The sequence below is a fragment of the Stylophora pistillata genome, chromosome 11, assembly GCF_964205215.1.
Source record: "Stylophora pistillata chromosome 11, jaStyPist1.2, whole genome shotgun sequence".
NCBI classification, from domain to species: domain Eukaryota; kingdom Metazoa; phylum Cnidaria; class Anthozoa; order Scleractinia; family Pocilloporidae; genus Stylophora; species Stylophora pistillata.
This window is the reverse complement of record NC_142529.1, coordinates 20,814,256-20,834,776: the sequence shown is the minus strand read 5'-3', so window position 1 is coordinate 20,834,776 and position 20,521 is coordinate 20,814,256. Positions and strand designations below refer to the sequence as shown.

At 39.8% G+C, this 20,521-nt stretch overlaps 2 protein-coding genes across 7 annotated transcripts in view; both read left to right on the top strand.

Annotated features, from left to right (window-relative positions):
- Positions 1-20,521, top strand: part of LOC111345841 (receptor-type tyrosine-protein phosphatase S) — a 79,288-nt gene that overhangs the window by 29,766 nt on the left and 29,001 nt on the right. For 5 of the 6 annotated variants that reach the window (XM_088739790.1, XM_088739785.1, XM_088739786.1 and 2 more), the window contains 7 exons: positions 936-1,026; positions 1,333-1,409; positions 2,405-2,539; positions 4,128-4,256; positions 4,859-5,010; positions 6,523-6,658; positions 7,609-8,886. In XM_088739790.1, the coding sequence (XP_088595916.1) occupies positions 936-1,026; positions 1,333-1,409; positions 2,405-2,539; positions 4,128-4,256; positions 4,859-5,010; positions 6,523-6,658; positions 7,609-7,683 (795 nt within the window). In that variant the 3' untranslated portion in view covers positions 7,684-8,886. Of the gene's footprint in view, positions 1-935; positions 1,027-1,332; positions 1,410-2,404; positions 2,540-4,127; positions 4,257-4,858; positions 5,011-6,522; positions 6,659-7,608; positions 8,887-20,521 lie in introns of those variants that run through there. The other variant, XM_088739789.1, reaches the window with a different exon arrangement.
- On the top strand, positions 10,117-16,186 carry LOC111340453 (uncharacterized). The gene is made up of 8 exons (XM_088739796.1): positions 10,117-10,276; positions 11,666-12,024; positions 12,445-12,731; positions 13,522-13,695; positions 13,916-14,150; positions 14,443-14,729; positions 15,004-15,183; positions 15,613-16,186. Exons 2-8 carry the CDS (start codon positions 11,693-11,695, stop codon positions 16,080-16,082), a joined length of 1,965 nt encoding a protein of 654 aa, XP_088595922.1. The 5' UTR covers positions 10,117-10,276; positions 11,666-11,692; the 3' UTR covers positions 16,083-16,186.

The window sequence follows — 20,521 nt, the reverse complement described above, 5'->3', positions numbered from 1 at the left end:
TAAATTAAAAGGGATGATTGATTTCGCAAAAAAATAAATAGAATCATGCGAAAGCAGCTCAACGGTCTAAAGAGTCTTTTTCGAATATATATAGAGGATATTACGTGCCCGCGCAGGGATACGAATTTTATCTTCTAATGCTGAAAGTATCTCTCACGAGTGAGCGCTGCGCTCACTCGTGAGAGATACTTTCAGCACGAGAAGATAAAATTCGTATCCCCAAGCGGCCATGTAATGTTCTGTTTATTATATAGATATTGATGAAATTTCCACACAAAAGACAACTTTTTTTATTCATTTTCGAAACAGCAATTGGGTAATTATGTTGGTAATCATGGCCACACCAATATCCTCACACGTGAAAGATAAAAATAGTATCTTCACTGCACGCGGTGAAGATATGAGTTTTTAGTAAAAGGAGAAATCCTGGTATTTCATCAGTATCTATATAATAATTATATCTTATTAACCAAGCGCGAGGGCCGTACTGGGAGAATATCGGCCCGAGGTCTTGAGAATACGGACCGAGCTGCTCCGTACAAAAAAGACCGAGGGCCGATATTCTTCCACTACGGTCCCGAGCAAGCTCGGTTAATAAGAGATTTATTATACGACTGAAGTTCAAAGGGACACAAGTGCGGTATCATTCGGGACCATTCGGGACAGTGCCCGGTCTAGTACTTAGAGAATATTGGACCGGCAATAGAGCATTTTGATTGGTTGAGTTTAGTTATTGGCCCTCTGACTGCCCGAGTCGTGTAATAAATAGCCATACTGAGCAAACAAAAGCGAAGGAGCTGAAAGCATTTTTATTCCTTTTCCTGGTTTGTGTCGTTTTGAAGGAGCTTTGTAAAAAAGAGTCCTTGTTTTGTTTAGGAAAGGTATGTTATTATTTACCATCATAATGTACTCACATGATTGATGTTGTTTTGCAGAACCTTGGCCTCGGTGACTCAGATTACGACTCGTTCATCAGCGCCTCTCAACCTGAGAATAAAACCAAGAACAGATTTGCTATTCTCCCATGTAAGTTGGAAGTTATTAATATGGAGTTTTTTTTTATTTTCCGGTGATAAGCATTGGGAGAAGCACTCGGCCGGGTGGTTTTATTAGAGGCATCGGTTGGAATTCCGTCGATGCCTGAAATTTTTCAGATTTTTTTTTTTTGCAATTGCTCAGTAAATCTCAACTATCCTGCGAGAATCGTTTCTTTGCTTCATTTTTCTTTCGAAGGTCCAGTACAATTTCTTTCCCTAAAAGTTGATAATAAAATGGTAAGATTGCTTCAAATGTTATATACATTACCGTTCTATGGTTTTATTTTCTTTGTAGTTGATCGGTCAAGAGTAAAACTGTGGCCCTTCACGGGTATGGTGGGGTCCGATTACATTAACGCAAGTTTTGTAGACGTGAGTACACTATTATTCAAATAACAGAGAGATTCAGCATCGCGTTTACGTGAACCGTGGATGGTAAGAGTGACCACGTGACTTTTTTCCGCCATTTTTTCATGTTTGCCGGTTGCGCTTTACTGTTTCCACATGAAAGTATCCTGTTCGCGTTTGCCACGCACGTAAGATTTTCATCGCTTTTTCTCTCACAGAATAGCGTTTAATTGCTGGAAAAAGGGCTCTAAAACTACTCTTTGTAAGTCACACATGGGCGCCTTCAAATCCGCCATGAAGTGAGCTCACGCGAAGCTAAAGCAGCAAGGCTCACGCTATTTTACGCGAAACGTGAGAGGGCGAGCTGACGTTTGCGGTTTCTCGTAAACGTGGCATTAAATCTCTCTAATAATTGTTAATAATTACGTCGAGAGCATAGGATCGCAAGTAGTTTAACATTTTACACCCTAATATTAGTATTGGTATTTTCCATACTGTTTTCCCAACACATTTCTTAAGGTGCTGGCAAGGAGAGTTTGTTTAACAATCAAGAGCTTCTTTAGTTGTGTGATCATTTCCGTTATTTTCATGACCTTATTGTTGAATTCATGGGGAGATAGTGGGAAGAAATTAGATGCTAGTCACCGAAAGAGGTCAAGAGGTAAAATTAATCGAGGCAGGGTTATGTTTTATCTACCTTAAATGTGTTCCATCAAAGGCAAAAGACAAAATAAAGAAGAAGATTTGGATAATGAGATGAAAGTAGAGAAGTGATCAGATTCAGAGTCTGGTACAAAACCGAATTCTCCTAACTGTTTTAAAAGGCAATACATTGGAAATAGAAAGGGAAACTCATCGTTTAACCTAGGGAGTCAGAGAGTTCAGGGTTTTCTGTTGCTTTCAGTTTTCGATTTGTATAGTTAATGCCATTATCCGAATACGCTTGAACTTTTTTGCAATTTTGTGTTGTTTTCATTTCACACCGCTTCACCTGCTATATTTTTTTCTATCTGTTTTAGAGTTTCCAACAACGCGAGGCATTTATTGCCACCCAGGCCCCGTTGGATACCACGGTTGTGGATTTCTGGCGAATGACCTGGGAATATGAAGCTTATTGCATTGTGATGTTGTGCACACAGAGCGAAAGAGAAGAGGTTGGGAAGTCTGACATTTGATTGAATTCAATATTTTACCTTACGTTCCTAAATTTTTATGCAAATTTGAAGCTAGAAGTGATCAATTTTATTCGGAAAGCCGTTGTCCTGCCTTAGAATTAACAAAGTTTGAAATATTTCCTAGTGACTAAATGGGAGACGTTATGACGCTGGACTCCGAGTGGAGAGGTCTGGGCACGAGACCTGGCCTGACCAATGTGTTGCGTTCTCGGACAAGACACTTTACCCACAGTGCCTCTCTCCACCGAGGAGTAGACACATATCTTATTCGACGTTTTGTTGTGTAGTATCGCTGATTAGTATCCAACTACACTTCGTGGAGTACAAATAACGCCATAGACGAGTACAAATATCACGCGGTATTTGTACTGTAGAGTACCGGTTAAACAGGTTTTCTCGCATCGTGCAAGCGAAGAATTGAATTGTAGTTACGAAAAAAAAATGGCGGACAATTTGAATCATATTTCTGGCGACGAAGAGTCAGAATGGCTGGCAAATACACATCCAAGTTTATTAGATGAATCGAACGAAGAAAAACAGCTTGACGACCTGGAAATTTCTTCATTTATTGAAGAAAAAAGAAACAGCAACACGACAACGCGCCAATTCCGTTCCGCTTCGCATACTTCTGTCACGCACTCCCCGTAAATAAATATCCGCGAAATTCGCCCGCACTGAAATAACAGTTTGGCGTGTTGGTTAATAAATAACTTATTAGACGTTTTGTTGTGTAGTATCGCTGAGTATTTTTACTCGTTATTTGTATTTTGACTCGCCCTACGGGCTCGTAAAAAGTTCACGGCACAACTCGTAGAAATACTCAGCGATACTACACAACATAACGTCTAATAAGATATATGTTTTTTTACGAGTTGTGCCGTATTTTGACGAGCCCAAAGGACGAGTCAAAATACAAACAACGAGTAAAAATACTCAGCGATACTACACAACAAAACGTCTAATAAGAGATTTATTATACTTTTACAGCACGCCAAATTGTTATTTCAGTGCGGGCGAATTACGCGGATATTTCCGAAGTACAAATATTGTGTGATATTTGTACTAGTCTCGCGCGTTATTTGTACTCTACGAAGCACAGTTGAATTATAAAAACTGGTAGCAGCGAAATTATAAGAAAGTCTGGCAAAATTCAGGGGGGATACCCTGCGAAGGAGTGGCATCCCATCAAGGGGGGGGGGTAGTAATACTCCTAGTTGCCTCAGGCTATGGAAACCGGGATAAGCTCGGGCTTAATGGGCCGCTTGGCTTCAGCAAAGACTTAGCCCTTTAACTCCTATGAGTGACCAAGACAGAATTTCTCCTTACAATATCAAGATCAATACAACTCCAAGCAGGCAAGTGATGAAAAGAAAGAAAAATGTCAATTAGGGAATTATTGGTTTATCCAACACCAAATTCTCCAAACTAACATCATGATGATTGCATGGCAAATGGTGAGGAGAATCGAATAAGATCTGCGGAGCGAACGGGTTCATTTTACCCTTCAGTTGTTTGGTGTTTGCCTTCTCAATTTTCCTGATTTGTAATATTCATCTGTCGTTTGCAGGAACTTTGTGCTTCTTACTTGCCTCACAAAGATGAATTCACCGTCTATGGTTTGTTGATGATCGAGGTCGAAGCGGAAGATCTTAGAAATGGTTTCTGCAGAAGGCAACTGAAGATTACGAACACAAAGGTGAAAAAATAAATAGTTTGATATGTGCTCGTTATTTAGGAAAGGAAACGAAAGATCTAAGGGTAGGTGTGATAGACTTTGCGTAACTTGATGTCTTGGTTTTAAAGAACCTTTGCAATTATTGTTTCAATGAATTGACTTGTGATGTAACCTTTATAAAGGGGAACAGCGTTTTATGGAACTAGAGAACGTGTTTCTAAAACAGAGTTGTCCAAGCTCACCAGAGGTAAGGCTCGAGATAACGATCTTTGGACAAGACGTTCCTCGCGACAGCGATCTGGCGAGCTCGTCTTCAGAACTGGCGTAATTTTGGCGAGCGGGTGCTCAGAATTTCCTCGGCGAAAGTTAGCTTGCATCTTTGAGTTTTTGTAGCGGAAATCTTGGGAGGGAAATAAATTTGCACCAAGGGGGGTGGGTGACGATGCAAAGAAAGGAGAGGGAAGGGATGGGATGATATCATTTCCCGCCTTTCCCCGCCCGTTCCCCCGTACCGTCCAATGGTCGGTCGAATAAACGGTCGCGAGCCTGTAACATTAAATTGCCTTAAAAGGACGCCTGCCTTGCTGGGTAATATTATCGTGATCAAATGCTTTCTCCTACAGAGCGGTGAAGTTCGTACCCATTATCATTTTCATTTCACGGACTGGGCCGAGCGCTCCATTCCTCTCAATGGTGTCGGGCTTCTTGACATGATGAAATGTATCACAAGGGTGCAGCAGCAGACAGGCAATGGACCAATAGTCGTCCACTGCAGGTAAACCCTTTGAAAATATCACGTTATATAGATCGATGTCAGTATCTTTGCCACTGCGGAGCTGCTCCTCCCTTAATCTAACACTGATGCTAACTTGTTATCAGTTGACTGTTGTTGGGCTAGGGGAACTTGAATCATTTGAATATTACAAATTTAATTGTCATGTTATTACAAATATTTCCAGGAAACATGAAAACGTCGCCTTTTGAACGTTGTACATACATACATAAAACTTTATTTCATCTCGAATTAAGAGTAGCCAAAGGTAGGCTAGTATCCGAGGAAAAAAGAAAAAGAAGAGAGAAAAAAATTTTTTTTTCAATCCTAGAATAAAATGAATTACTTTTTACGTTAACTATAAATAGTATAAGAATATTATCATCATTATTATTAGCTCATCATATAATAAAATTATGTTGACGAATTGCTGAAATGAAATTCAGCTGTCAAGTTATCTGGTAGAGCATTCCAGTACTTAGCGGCTGTATAACTGAGAGAATTTATGCCATAAGTAGTACTAACAGGTCTAAAAAGAGTAAGAATATTGGTTCCTCTCATAGAATAGTCAACAGATCTCAGAGTAAACAATTCTTTCAGGTACTGTGGGTAATGTTCAAAATTAAGGAATTTAAAAATAACTGAGCATATTCTGTATCCGCTTCAGTATTGCTAAGAGTACAGTCTCCTATTTGTTGCAAGAGGTCAATGCATGATGAAGCGCTATTATTTAAGACGATCCTAAGAATAGAGGTTTTGCACAGCAGCCATGTTCGATGGCAGGAACAATGAAAATATTTTGCATAAGAAAGAAAAATTTTTCCCGTGGGTAAAATAATCTATTGTTCCTGCCATCCAACATGGCTGCTGTGCAAAACCTCTATACGTTTGTTCAGTGTTTCTAACTTTTCCTTATTTGTAGCGTCGCAAAAATGCCATGTAGTCGAACAATACATAAACTGCGGCATTATAGATGCTATGTAGAAACGTATGAGCTTACGGAATCTGCTTATAACATTAAACTGATTAGTTATTTTTTTACGCATGTTAGAGATGTGTTCATCAAAGCAAAGTCTGTCATCCACAGTAATTCCAAACAATTCAATTGGTTTTCGTAATGGAAAAGGGAATACATGATCCAAGTTTCCTATTATCATGGCTTGGCGTTTGCTGGGATTGACAAGCATACCGTTGCTTGCATACCATTCGTTTGCAATTTTAACTTGATGCATTAGCCGCTTGTCTAGTAATTTATGGTCTTTATCCGAGCGATATAATTGTTCATCGTCCGCATACGCACGAAGCTTCACTTTCGTAATATGATAAAATAAGTCATTGATAAAAATGTTAAAAAACAGGGGCCCAAGTACACTGCCGTGAGGTGGTCTTTTTGAGACCAACCCCCACTTATATGTTACCTCTCCAATTTTACTAATACCGAAATAGGTTTTTCGTTGGTTCTTTTTCCTTAATTAGCTAAGGAAACGAGTCTTTTCTCTCGTTACTCTCTCCTAGCGATGGAAGCGGTCGCACTGGCACTTTTTGCGCTATTAATATAGCACTGGAGCGGGTCAAACTAGATGGTTCAGTAGACATGTTTCAGACCGTACGGCGCCTGCGTACTCAGAGACCTCTAATGGTTCAGACAGCGGTAAGGAAAATCACCTGATGATACTTTTTATTCCTATAAGTGTCTTAAACTTCTTCTGACTGTAATGGGGATTAATATGTTTTTAGCATACATGAAGAATTTCAGCCTTAATCTTTTTTTCCTCTTACGAAGTTATTCCACGGTATGTCACGTCCCCTTTTTTAAGCCTCAGAGAAGAAGTGATAAATTCAAGGAAACGATAAATTGAAATAAAGGCAAGAACACAAGTTATTATCCAACTACACTCCGTAGAGTACAAATAACGCCCTAGACGCGGTGGGGGGTTAAGGATGGGGGTGGTGGTGGGGGGTTAAGGGTGGGGGTGGTGGTGGGGGGGTGGGGGTGGGATTTCTGATGATTAGAGTGCGGGAGGTGTATTATATCTCTTTGAGACCCTTGCCCTTCTCTCTAGTCTCGTCTCCAGCCAACAATTCTTCTCTTCGAATGATTTAAGTGCAGTCTGCTCTTTGCTATTTTTGAAGTATTTCGCCTTGATTCTTGTGGGACCTGGGCAGAATGGTCGAGTGGTCAGCGTGTCGGACTTGCAATCCGCCGCTCCCGGGTTCAAGTCTCGCCCTGGCCGCTACCTGGATTTGTTTCACGGTAGCCCCGAGTTTCAAATCCTCGGCCATGCTTGTAATATAGCCAACTGGTTTGCCTTCTGCCAGTTGGGATTCTTAATAATGTTATTTTCAATTTGAATTATTTGTTGCAGTTGTTTGGTGGAAAACCTGTAAACTAGCTTCTAGCTAAGTGTTTCTCCACGTTAAAAACTGTTTATTATTTTATTCTTTTTTTAAGAGCCTACTGTTTTTTCCATTTTATGCCAGGTGGAGCTACTGGTTTATTTTTCAATGCATGATCATAAGGTCATTGATTTCTGTGGATACACTCTATTTTTCTTGTCATATCCGCATCTTGCCAATCTTTGATCGTCTTTTCCATAACAGGAGCAGTACAAGTTCTGTTACGAAATGATACGATTGTTTGTGGACTCCTTCAGCGATTATACGAACTTCAAGTGACGCGGAAACACTGAGAATGTCTTTTCAAACAAGACACAAGTGTCACCAAAAGTATTGCACATTACGGGAGGCCTCTTGTGTCGGAATTGGAAGAGCCCTTTGACATTATTTATGGAAAAGATGAAATGCCCTCTTTGCTGGAGAAGCGAGCACCATTTCTCATCGGATAGAGAGAAAAGACAACTCAAGAAATGTATATAGTGATCTTCTGAGGCAATAAATGAAACAGAAAAAAGAACCGCACAGAAAAAGAACTTCATCCAATGAAGAAGTGAAATTCACCAGCTCTTGGCAGTGGCTTTATGACGTCAAAAGGTGCTACAATGTTCAATTTCCTTGGGAATTTTCTTCAGGAAAGTTATGTAACTGTTGATATATCTTAAAACTGTTGCTGAATTTTTGCTCTAACATTGCTCCAGATGCATAACTGTCGAACCACTCTCTGCAATAGGAACTGGATCTCACTAGACTTTTTCACGGTTTTATTAGGGTTTCATTCCCTGTATACGTACTCGGCATATCCCGATAGAAAGAGTCATCCTTTGTCAATTTTTGGAATGTCCTGATGGCGTGCTAAGGGATATTTTTTTATAGAGCTGAAATATTTTGTATAGCTTCAAACAAGGCATGCACGAAAATCTTCCTAACTTTCATGCTTTTCTTCTACCAGCCGTAGACAGAGTTTCACTCGAAAACAACAAAAAGTTATTTTATAACAGTAGTTTCTTTTGTAGCAAGGACATTTTTTTAACGATCGTAAAATTTACAAGATGCAAACGTCACAATTAAGGAAGTATAGAATACTTTTGTTGACAGAATTTGTAGCATATTATAGTGCACAAGGTATTTTTACAGAATGTAGAAACTGCGAGCCTCTTACCTGGATGGGGAGCCATAGTTAGTTTGCAATTTGACTTATGAATCAGTTTTCATTGAACAAATTTGGAGCCACTCAATATGCATCGCTCCAAATTTGAGTCTTGGAAAGTTTTCATTGTGGCATTCTGACTCGTGTCCAGTCCTTAGAAAGGTTTTCATGAAAGCGCAGTGCATTACGGGAAAGCGTAATATAAGTCTCCTTTTCAGCATAACATGCAATGTTAATTATTAAAACATTCCCCCTCCCCATGGCAGCGGCTTATTAAAGAAATGCAAAAAACCCTGAGCTGTAGCTTATAAAGGAGTAAAATTAATGTACCTTTATACCATGGGTTCGCCTCTTATTTCCTCGTATAAAAGGCCTTAATTATGTTACAACTAAAAAAAAAAGCGCATCTAGCTCACGTAGGCTCATCACCTTGGAACATATTCAGCTTTGTACACTGTGCTCTCGGATGAAATTTCAGCTTGGCGGCTAATGCTCTCCCACCCAAAATATTAGATAACCAAGCGTCAACAACTTCTTCTTTGAAGATCAATCATTATTTTTTTAACTGGGGGGTGGGAGAGGGTGATTAGAAAATTTGTTGGGGGGATCACATGGTTTTCAGGGGAACGGAGGGAGCACCAGAAGTCGCCAACTGATTACAGAAAATTGACTGCCAATTTACTACCAATGAAGTAATCATACAAATACTAAAGAGCCTTACGTGGGATCACACCACAAAAATCTTTCAAACCCCCCCCCCCCCTTCCCCCACACTCCCTCAGGTTACGAAAAAGGACCATTCCCTAGGATAAACATCTACAGCCAAAAAAAAAACTAACGATAAAAGTCCGACGTTTCGGCGACATCTTGGCGCCATTATCAAGGAAAACTAAATTATTATGCGATCTAAAGAGTAACTAAGAATCCAGAATCACTAATTTGCATAGATCAGGCAAAGACCTTAGCGCGCATTGAGTCTGATTGTACGTTCAAAGACGGTCGGAATCGTTTAATCAGTAACATCTCATTAACGAGACAACGAAACTTGTTATGGCATTTTTAGGATGAACCTGAATAATTAAAATGATTTTTGGTACGCTAAAACATTCCAGTAAACAGAATGGAAAGCAAAAGGGGAGCAACTTATTTGACTGCAATTCAATAACCTATCATTGGTGTCGAAAAAAGAGATCGAAGAAATAGAGATCTTGGTCTCTTAATGACAAAAACAGTGATATTTATATACTCTTTTAATGATCCGTGGCAATTCCAGTCTAGAATTGATTTTAAATTTCTACCATCGAAAAAATTCAAAACTACTGTAACGAAGCAGAGTTTCCGTTAATTTTAACATAACATTGGTCAACGAAAAGTAAACTGTCTCCATGGCGTGATTTAAAAACCGTTTTACTCCACACATTTTAAGATTTCCGGAAATTTTAAACGACTAGGACTGTAGGTCAGGCTCTCCAGCAACAAGATCCTAAGTTCACAGACAGGAATGATAAAACGTTGTCGGTTTTGAAGATTAACGAACAGGAACTTGGATTCCTTTCAACCGGGTTACGTCAGTGTCATGTATCCCTGTTCCGTTCTTACGTCAACGTTAGCTTCTTAAGAAACTCTACGACATAAGTGCAGCCGACAGTCCTCTACAGCGTCTTTACGGTATAGAACTGGGCTATCACAGTGAAGTCATCAACCGTCAAAGACCGCACAGTTTTGGTATGTATCTCACAAATTTTACGCACTTTTAAAGAGAAGCTGTTGGGGAGAAGCTCTGTGATTTTCGTCAAGGTCTTGCTTATTTTCTTCCAAATATGTAGTGTAAACAGCTAAAATAATTCTTGACCTGTGCGTCGTGTGCATTCTTGTTTACCTCAAGCTAAATCTTTCAACTTCGTCGTTTGCAATCCGCGCATTATCTTTTTCGTTCTTCAACATTCCATGTGCCTTTTGTTTCATTCTGGGGTGTTTCATGTTTGGCCAGCCAAACTACTTCTCGGATAGACCTTTCAATTTTCGACAATTTTCATGGACTGAAAGGCAAACTTTGAAAAGTAGAGTTGCCAGAATAGTTCACCAGCCTCACTAGTACTGTTTAACTTGAAGAGCATCTGTGAACGTCCTTGTGTAAGTTTATCTGCCGAGAAAAGACGCAAGAGGAGGGTGGAGATCGACCCTGGACCTGCCAGGGCGTGAATCAAGCTTTTTAATTTTGCGTTTTGTTCTCAGCATCATGATTGAGACAAAGTTCCATTATTTGCATCGTTAGACAAGAAACTCGGCAGCCACACATTTTAAGAGGAAATACCCATCTGGGAATTTTCCCCCTAAAATATCGATCTCAATCCATTTTCTTTTAGCTTCATTAGCTTAATTTTTTTTTCAGTGATGAAAAACGAGCGGAAATCCAAATAATCAGATTTAATCAATTGACTTATGTTACGAGTTCCCGTTTGTCCAATGGAGACTGAAATTTTCACTGAAGACTTATGTGGTCCTTATACAAATGGCCAGCGACCTTCTAAAATTCTTAACGACGCGGTTTTTATAAAGCTTTTATTTTGACTCTGTTTATGTGCATAGATGGTGGCTAACAGAGGGTCCTAATCCCGTTTCACGCTCAAACTTGAGAAAAACTCACGCTTCACGTATATTTTAAACAGTATTTAATTCGTCACGACTTCAAAAGGGAATTCTTCAACAGTTCTATTGCGCAAGGTTTCAGGAAAATCTTTAGGTTTTCACGAAATGAGAAAATCAAATTTACGAGTCACGCACACTTAAGGAGATAAATCACTCCTCACGCCGGTTCATTAATCAAGGTCGACTTTCTGTAAAATCCGCGCGTCAGATATTAATCACGCGTCACGTTTAAACCTATTTTCACAGTCCTCTTTCAGAGGGTACTTGGATAATAGGAACATTTGCAAAGGAAGTTAACATCATTACCTAAGGACAAAGAGGAGATTCTGAATCTTCCTGAGAATTTGAACTCCAAACCTTGGGATTTTTCGCTCCTACGCTTTACCACTGAGCCACAGAGACTCTTGGTGTAGAAAGTCATTATGACACACGTTTAAGTTCATGTTCCTGATTTTATCCTTGCAGTGGAAACTATCAAGTGGAGAAAGCAGGATGCAGTTTGTGTTCGTCATTTCATGTATGAGTTTGCTGCTGGGCTTCACCGAGGGCACCACGGTGCCTAGGTTCCCGGGAATCTTGGCATCTCGGTTCTCGAGCCAGAGGTGCGACAACGCAAACTGGTGGGTGACCTTAGATAGGACCACATGGTCTGTTTGTCCCAAAACTAACACCTACCTCCGAGGATTTTGGAGGAGTGCTTTTCAACGGGGAGACGAAAGAGTTGGACGCCTGGAAGAAGGAAGGTGTTGCGATGCTGTGCTGCCCCAATATGCGGGCCAACCGGCAACGTGTTCAAATACAGACTTGTCAGACAGGTTGAATCGGTGAGTTGTTCTCTCAGTTTCAATCTTCTATGTATCAATTCTTAAGGATGTCAGGAAAGAAAAAAAAAAACAAACAGCTACATGGACTTAAAATATTATTTTTTTGGGAAAAGAGCACTGCTACCCCTCTCCACTTTTTTATCTCTTGTACCTATAAACTGCTGAATTTTTTTTTTTACTTTTTTCAGGCGGTGGAGTATATTTTCTTTTCAGCGTTAAGAAATGAGTGCTCTGACCATGCCTAAAGTCTTAGATTATTTTGGAGAACCCAGTCATTGATAAGTCAACTGGCTGAGACTCCTATCAACGGAGGCATTTTTTATTAGCAATTATTATTATTATTATTTATTTATTAGCATTTATGCCAATAACTATTCAGACCCAGTTGATCAAAACTCTCTTTTATTTTACTCTTTTCAGATATAACGTTTGGGCACTTTGTCCATCCGGTTATTTCATGAATGGCCTCAGACTTGGTTATGCTCCTCCTGCGTTTTTGAACAACATAGACGAGGCAAAATGTTGTCATCCACAAAACCATCCCAGCAGTTATGAAGACTGTTACGACGAAGATGTTACAATTTCATTTGACCGGAAGGGATGGAGTGAATGCCAGCGGGACGGTTTTTATATGACCGGTTTCTACAAAAGTAGCTGTGATAAGCTCTACTGTATTGAGAAGTTCAGATGTTGCAAGATGAAAAATGGTAATATCTTTGTTTATATGTTTAATAATAAATGATTTTATATAGAATTATTCAGCGTATTTCAAGTGACATCATTATCATTATCAATTTCAATATTAATATATTATTATAATCTTTATCATTATCATTACAAATCTCATTATAATTGTCATTGTCAGTGTCATTGTCATTGTCATCATCATCACTATCGATATTATTATCGAAGTCATTGTTATTATCAATACCATTATCAATATCGATCTCATTGCCATCTTCAATGTTATTATCAGTATCATTATCGATATCATTATCATTAACTCTATCGATATCATAGACATTATCATTAACCAGACATTATCACTGCTGATATTGTTATAGTTATTATAGGATCATTATCATTATTAATATAAGTTGTAATTGTTGATATCATTGTAATTATCATTTCATTATCATATACTCATTACTATTATCAAAATCATTATCAATATCATTGTCATTTTCATTATCTCTAAGTGAAATCCCGCTTGTACCGAGTTTTTCAAACAACGGCCATTATACTTTAAGCTTGATTCCTTCTTGTCTCACGATTGTGCTAATCAAACTCTTTACAAAAGGAACGTAACCATCAATCTGCTTGAAAAGAGTAGAAGAATTGTTTGACGTTGAATGTATTTGAATCACCACGGATGGGACCGTGATTTAAGCTTTCAGCCTGTTTTAACCGCAGAGGGAACTCAACAACCTCGACGAACAACAGCAACAAAATACGGAAAAAAGTTCAAATTTACGAAAGTAACCCTATATTTTGTAGATACTACGGATGCCCCCTGGAATAAATGGGGAGACTGGGGAGAATGCAGCTCTCCTTGTGGAGATGGAGAGCAAGAGCGCATGCGTAATTGCTCGGGAAAAAATTCTTCAATGACTGTGCAGTGTATAGGACCAAATAAAGAGACAAGACCATGCAATGATGGACCGTGTAAAGGTAGCTAATTTAAGAACGTTCATAATAATAATTCAACAGATCTCACTTCGTAAATGTATTTCTCATCAACATAGGGCATAATATCAAGAGCTAAAAGTTCTGAAAGATGGATGCCCTTTGGGGGTCGTTCCTTTCGATATTTGTTACTTCTAGAGACCAAAGGTGCTGCTACCCATCGAGCATCACGATTAAAGTAGTCTTTAAATTCTCAAATTTACAGTGAAGATCCTGGATTGTGATGACGCTGATTGGCAGGTGAGCTTGGACCGGATTGGTTGGTCTGTGTGCCCCAGGGATACCACTTTCCTCAAGGGTTTGTGGAGACATGATCCAATGCAGGGAGATAACAGAGTCGGGCGTATTGAATATGGAAAATGTTGCGCAGCAGAGGAACCCGCTTTTATTAATCAGTCATCCACTTGTTTAAATGCAGATTGGTCGCTTGTTTTGGATAGGTAAGTTAAAAGAATGACTAGAATCTTTAAAAAGCAGAGATAAAATGAAACCAAGCATGGCAGGAGCGATTTAAGCAACCAAATATTACTTTTGTTGTTAGGAGAAGAATTAAAAGAGCTATTCAAAAATCGCTTAGTGTTAACGAAAGATTTAATTTAAAAAAGGCTACATAACATGATGCGTACAGATGTTGTAAAAGAATTCAAAGTAAGAACAAAAATTTCAACTTGTTTCAATTAAAGTTAATTTCATTCAATCTGCAACACTTGAATATCGTGTACTTTCTTTCAGGTATAATGTCTGGGCTCTATGTCCTACTGGTTCATTCATGAATGGCCTCAGTGTTGGTAAACCCCTTCCCGCGTTTTTGAATGACATAGAAGAGGCAAAATGTTGCCATCCACAAAATCATCCCACCAGTTATGAAGACTGTTACGATGAAGATGTTACCATTTCATTTGACACGAGGGGATGGAGTGAATGCCGGCGGGACGGTTATTACATGACCGGTTTCTACAAAAGTAGCTGCGATAAGCTCTACTGCATTGAGAAGTTTAGATGTTGCAAGATGAAAAATGGTAACAGTGTTAGTGTTATTATTCAGTTAGGAATCGGTTTTAAATTATCATGGTAAAATGTAAAAGCACGAAGTGCTAACAATATGTTAGTCCAGTTCGGGTCAAAGACTACAGCTGAACGACAAACAGTTTGTAAAATCTATCATATTGACTGTACTCGACACTCAGTTGATCCGATGATTCCACGATTCAGGGCTCGGTCCCAGTCCAATTCAGTCCTTTCGACGTAGTCCTCTGCAAATATGCTTTAGAATAAAGTTTGTCTTTCCTTCAGAAACTGTTGTCAGTGGCAGATGGAGTGATTGGGAAGACTGGGGAGAATGCAACGCTGTCTGTGGAGACGGTGAAAGAGAGCGTAAGCGCACTTGTACCAGTTCCTCTCCATCTAAAGAGCAGGCTCGGTGCTCAGGACCCAGCAAGGAAACAAGGCCGTGTAACAATGGACCATGCCATGGTAGGTAAATATGGTTTAGATGGGTATATTTATCGAGCCAGTCAAAGTCTTCATATTTCATCACTGGAAACGACACTATGTGGCGAAAAACAGGTGTGGTGAAAAACAGGGACATGTAGGAGAGGGAGGGGGAGGGGGCATCTTCACATAAGTTTCCTTCGATTGACATTGTGAACTGCTTGACTTGTAAACTGCTTGACGCAGTACGGCCAAAGTCTATTGAAAGTGTTGTGATGTGCCTTTGAATATTGTATAGAAAAGGCGCAATTGAAGAAATAAATATCATATTGTAGAAGGACTGAAAAGTTGTCTGTGTGGCTTCTTTATTTAACATCACCCACTTACCTACCTACGAATGAATAATTCCTTTTTTTATATTTATCACTTTGTACGGTACCTTTCTTAATTTTTTTTCGTCATTGTTTTCAGAATCAGAGTCAGGTTGTCCAGAAGGTTGGGTACATTATGGAAACTCTTGTTTCCTGGTCATCGACATTCCAATCAGGGAGTGGAAAGATGCCAGACGAAACTGCCAAAAACTGGGAGGAGATCTCGCTAAAATTACATCCGCCACCCAAAATCAGTTTCTCTTAAACCTTCTTAAGAAGCAGGTGAGGTTTACAAGTCTTGGAGCATGGATAGGACTGCAGCGAAGAGGATCCAATACGTTTTACTGGACAGACAACACACCGCTGACTGGCTACACGGCATGGAATGCTGGTGAACCAAACTATGTGTTCGAGAAATGTGTGCACCTGATTGGAAAGAATTGGAGAAAGAGTGGAAGGTGGAATGACAATCGTTGCATCCTTCCAAGCTGGATTCATTACGAAGACGCACCTGTAGCTCTTTGCCAGAAAACGCCAAACGAGATGGAAGTATCATCCCGTCTTCGTTAGCATCATGGCGATGCGAAGAAATGTATTTTCCTTGCTTGCTTTGTATTCGTAAGCTCTAAGGTTTGCCTTTGAATAAATAAAGCAAAACATTGCATTTAATCGTTGATTGAAGCCACAGAACTATTTTCTGAATCATTTGCTCTTTACGCATTCTTCGTGGTCATTTCCATAGCGATGACCAAAAAGGTGCGATCTCACTGCTTGCACTTAGGAGGCCTAAAACTCCCTGCTTCTGGCATTTCTGAGTCTCTAAAGTGAGAGACAGTCCCTCGTCCCTAAAAATTTGGAAAATGCCTCATTGCCTCATCAGTCAAGGTTTGTAACCGTCGGTAATAATTACTGTCCTGAAGATTAAAACGCTCAGCCCCGTAACATTGTTTGTACCTTTAATCGCTCCTTAAGGTTCCTTGTTGCAGCGCCCTCCGTTTCCGTTTAATCTTTCCGTTTATATAGGACGAGTAAAACCGCTGACACAAGATCCTTAAAACAAATTTAAACGCCCCGAAATTCGTTCAGGCTGGCCGAGGTACAACCTTGTCTCGAACAGTGAAAAAATATGTATCTCTTGTCAGAGCGAAGACTGGTAACCAAATTCAAACCAAATGCCGCTGTATAAATCTAATGCGACAGCATTAACAAGGTTTAAAAGGCGATGAGGCCAAAGATTATCTACACATAGCATACTTTTCTAGCTCTTGCAGGCCACATGGCAGAAAAATAGTATCTGACAGAAAAAACTTTTGCTTCGATCAAGTATTTACACTGAACGCTACAACGACAAATAAAGAAAAAACGCGATTTATCTTACGTTTGTATTACAAACAAAATCATAGTCTTAGAGAACAGACCATACAAGTCCAAGGACCAAAGCCCATCTGAAATTTTCATGGAAGGCTAAGTCGTGATCAACCTTCCTGATAAACTCGGAGATCAACCAGATTAGGTAACAAAGTAAACATATGCATCCTGCCGTGACGTATCTTGTGTTTGTAAGAGGGGGGGGGGGGGAAGGGGGGAGGTTAAAAAAGTTTCCCTCTAATGATCAAACAACAACCTATCTAGCTACTCGGTCATCTTCCAATGTAAAATCTCTGTTATGTTCTATAAGGCTCTCTCTTCGCTGAAATCACTCGTCACTCGCTATTATTGTGGGGCCACATTTCTCTGAATTTTCCTTAGAAACTGTAAAAATTTAGGAAGCTTAGCAGTAATCTGCTCTGGTTCCCAGTTTCCTCAATTTAGTACCTTGTCCCATTCTTCACAGTGGAGATGAACATCAGGCTTTTCATAACTGACAAAGAAAACATGAAACAAAATATATTAGTGATGCAAAGAAATTAAAAAAAAATAATAATACAAATGAAACGAAAATGCTGTTATAAGACCCACAACGATTGATCCCATTCAAGCACTGAACCTCACATTAGTCGTTGTAATTCGACGAAACGACCACTAAGTTCTCATGTTCAAACGTTTACTTCTATGTAGTACGGATTCTTACTGTAATTATTAAGCATGAGGTGCTGTATTGGCATGACAAAAGTATTGTGATGTGATGTAATGTAGTATGATGCGGGAAAGTGACGCACCGACGACTGAGTGAGCCTAGGGACGAGCTAGGTTGTTTGTTGTACACTTAACATATCAGACCTTAGAAGCGACACGACGACAGGCAAAGCAACAAGATTATCACTTAAGTTGAGCTTGTGAGAAAAATGAAATATCTGTCTCTGGGCCCGATACCGTTGCTTTCCCGTGCAAACCTATATAACTGAGGTCGTTCAATCCTACAAGTGTATCTCCATATGCTGTTCCTTCAAATATCAGGGGACGGGACGGGACATTAACAAACGGAGCATTAACAGACGGGACATTAACAAACATGAACTGGTATCGCTAACTGGGCCGTCTCTGAGCGAACAAAGAAAACCTGATATTCATGGAGAATTGCACCAGGTGGCGAGGACAGATTTTAATCAGGGAAAGTGTACATAATGGCAAAATAGTTTTTGCATAATTAACAATACCTTTGCTCAGATACAATGAAATATATGAAGTTCATATATTTTGAACTGCGGTATTAGATACGTATGACGCACGATCCTCGCAGTATATAGCGCTATTTAAGCAATAGCGAAAATCAGACTTGAAAAATTCAGGCCTGTACGGGATTCGAACCACTGACCTCTGCGATACTAGTGCAGCGCTCTACCAATTGAGCTAACAAGCCAACTGGGAGCAGGCCGTTAAGTTCATTCGTAATAAACCCGTGATGATGAATCAGATACAATGACATATATATGAAGTTCATATGTTTTGAACTGCGGTATTAGATACGTATGACGCACGATCCTCGCAGTATATAGCGCTATTTAAACAATAGCGAAAATCAGACCTGAAAAAAATCAGACCTGTACGGGATTCGAACCACTGACCTCTGCGATACTAGTGCGGCGCTCTACCAATTGAGCTAGCGAGCCAAATGGGAGCAGGCCGTTAAATTGATTCGTAACAAACCCGTGAAAGTGATAAATTAGATACAATGAAATATATGAAGTTCATATATTTTGAACTGCGGTATTAGATACGTATGACGCACGATCCTCGCAGTATATAGCGCTATTTCAGCAATAGCGAGAATCAGACCTGAAAAAAATCAGGCCTGTACGAGATTCGAACCACTGACCTCTGCGATACTAGTGCAGCGCTCTACCAATTGAGCTAACAAGCCAACTGGGAGCAGGCCGTTAAGTTGATTCGTAATAAACCCGTGAAAGTGATAAATCAGATACAATGACATATATATGAAGTTCATATATTTTGAACTGCGGTATTAGATACGTATGACGCACGATCCTCGCAGTATATAGCTCCCAGTTGGCTTGTTAGCTCAATTGGTAGAGCGCTGCACTAGTATCGCAGAGCTCAGTGGTTCGAATCCCGTACAGGCCTGATTTTTTTCAGGTCTGATTTTCGCTATTGCTTAAATAGCGCTGTATACTGCGAGGATCGTGCGTCATACGTAATACCTTTGCTTCTGATTCATTGAAACTGTGCTCATCAGTTTGGTCGGAATTCACTTGTTTTGCTTCGTACTGATATTTCTTTGGAAGGCTGTGGCTCTGAGAGTATAGGTCAAACCCATCTGGTAGCTCGTAAATTGGTGGAAACTTTAGTTGACCATCTTCGATCCTCATCCTCATGGGGTAGTTTTCTAAAAATTCTGCGCTCTTCTTCCGCTTGAGGTGGCGTTGTTTTCAGAAACATTGGAACTTAAACAAGAAAGAGGTGGGGTCAGGTTACGACCGTTTTCGTTTTGCATAGTTACATGCATGCAATTTTTTCATGTTTCTTCGACATGAAGCTTTTAACAACTAGTGGGGTTTAATCCCATGAATAGGTCAAAAGGCTGCCGGAGACGACCTCTCGTTCAAACGAAAACTGAGCGAGCGCAAGACGGCCTAACGGTTAAACTAACGAGGAAGTCCTCTGTGACTCTCCTCAGTCCCCCTTGTTTTCCCTCTCGCATACCCCAATTTCTTGTCTGTCCCTTCGAATTCAACCAGGAAGCCTTGAAGAGGCTGATTAATCAATCCTATTAATTTTTAGTTAAATACCAGTATTCCTTACAAAATAGCCTAAAGCTGACACTTAAATTACACGAGACTTAAAATTGAACTGACAACCAAGTGTAGTGATAAACAAACATTCCCGAGATATAACGTTTGTCCATTGGCAAAATGAGTTCAGTAGAAATTTACCCGTACGACTAACTCCCTACAAACTCTTCCCGAATTGCCTTATTGCCATCAGCTTAATTGATTTCACAGTACTCTCTCAGCTTTTCAGTAGGAATGGGTTTGATTGTTACAAACTTTCCTGGACCAACTACATCTGAAAAATAAAACACTGCTATTGTAAAAAATGACTAATACATTATGGGACTCTAAGATGTAAGTTTCTGTAGATGAAGTTTCGAGCGTTAGCCCTTCGTCAGCATTTTTTTTCTTCACAGAATGAAATGGCTAGGATATTGTTTGTTTTACGTAATTTTACACCGACTTCAGGAATCCTGAAGAAACTACATTAGGATGCCACAATGCTTTGCGCCCCAAGCTAAAAACAACTTAAGTAAAATCGACATATTCAGTGCCCTCGTTTTCCAACTCCGTCACATTATTTCCCCACGGCAGCGGCTTATTGAAGAAATACAAAAAACGCTGAGTTGCAGCCTATAAAAGTGGAAGTGTACCGTTTATACGTTGGGTTCGTGCCTTATTTGTGCCGGGGATTATTTTTCCCCTAGTCGAAGGCCCTAATGTTGCGACTGAAAAAGCGCATGTAGCTCACGTAGGCGCATGACCTTGGAACATATTCAGCTTTGTGTACCGTGCTCACGGATGAAATTCCAGCTAGGCGGTTTGAAACGTACGTTCTCC

Excerpts from the sequence above, each read along its gene's own strand:
- LOC111340453 (XM_088739796.1), top strand. The coding sequence starts at position 11,693 with ATGCAGTTTGTGTTCGTCATTTCATGTATGAGTTTGCTGCTGGGCTTC. Across the intron at positions 12,025-12,444 it reads TTGTCAGACAGGTTGAATCG|ATATAACGTTTGGGCACTTT; the intron begins GTGAGTTGTTCT and ends TACTCTTTTCAG. Across the intron at positions 14,151-14,442 it reads TGGTCGCTTGTTTTGGATAG|GTATAATGTCTGGGCTCTAT; the intron begins GTAAGTTAAAAG and ends ACTTTCTTTCAG.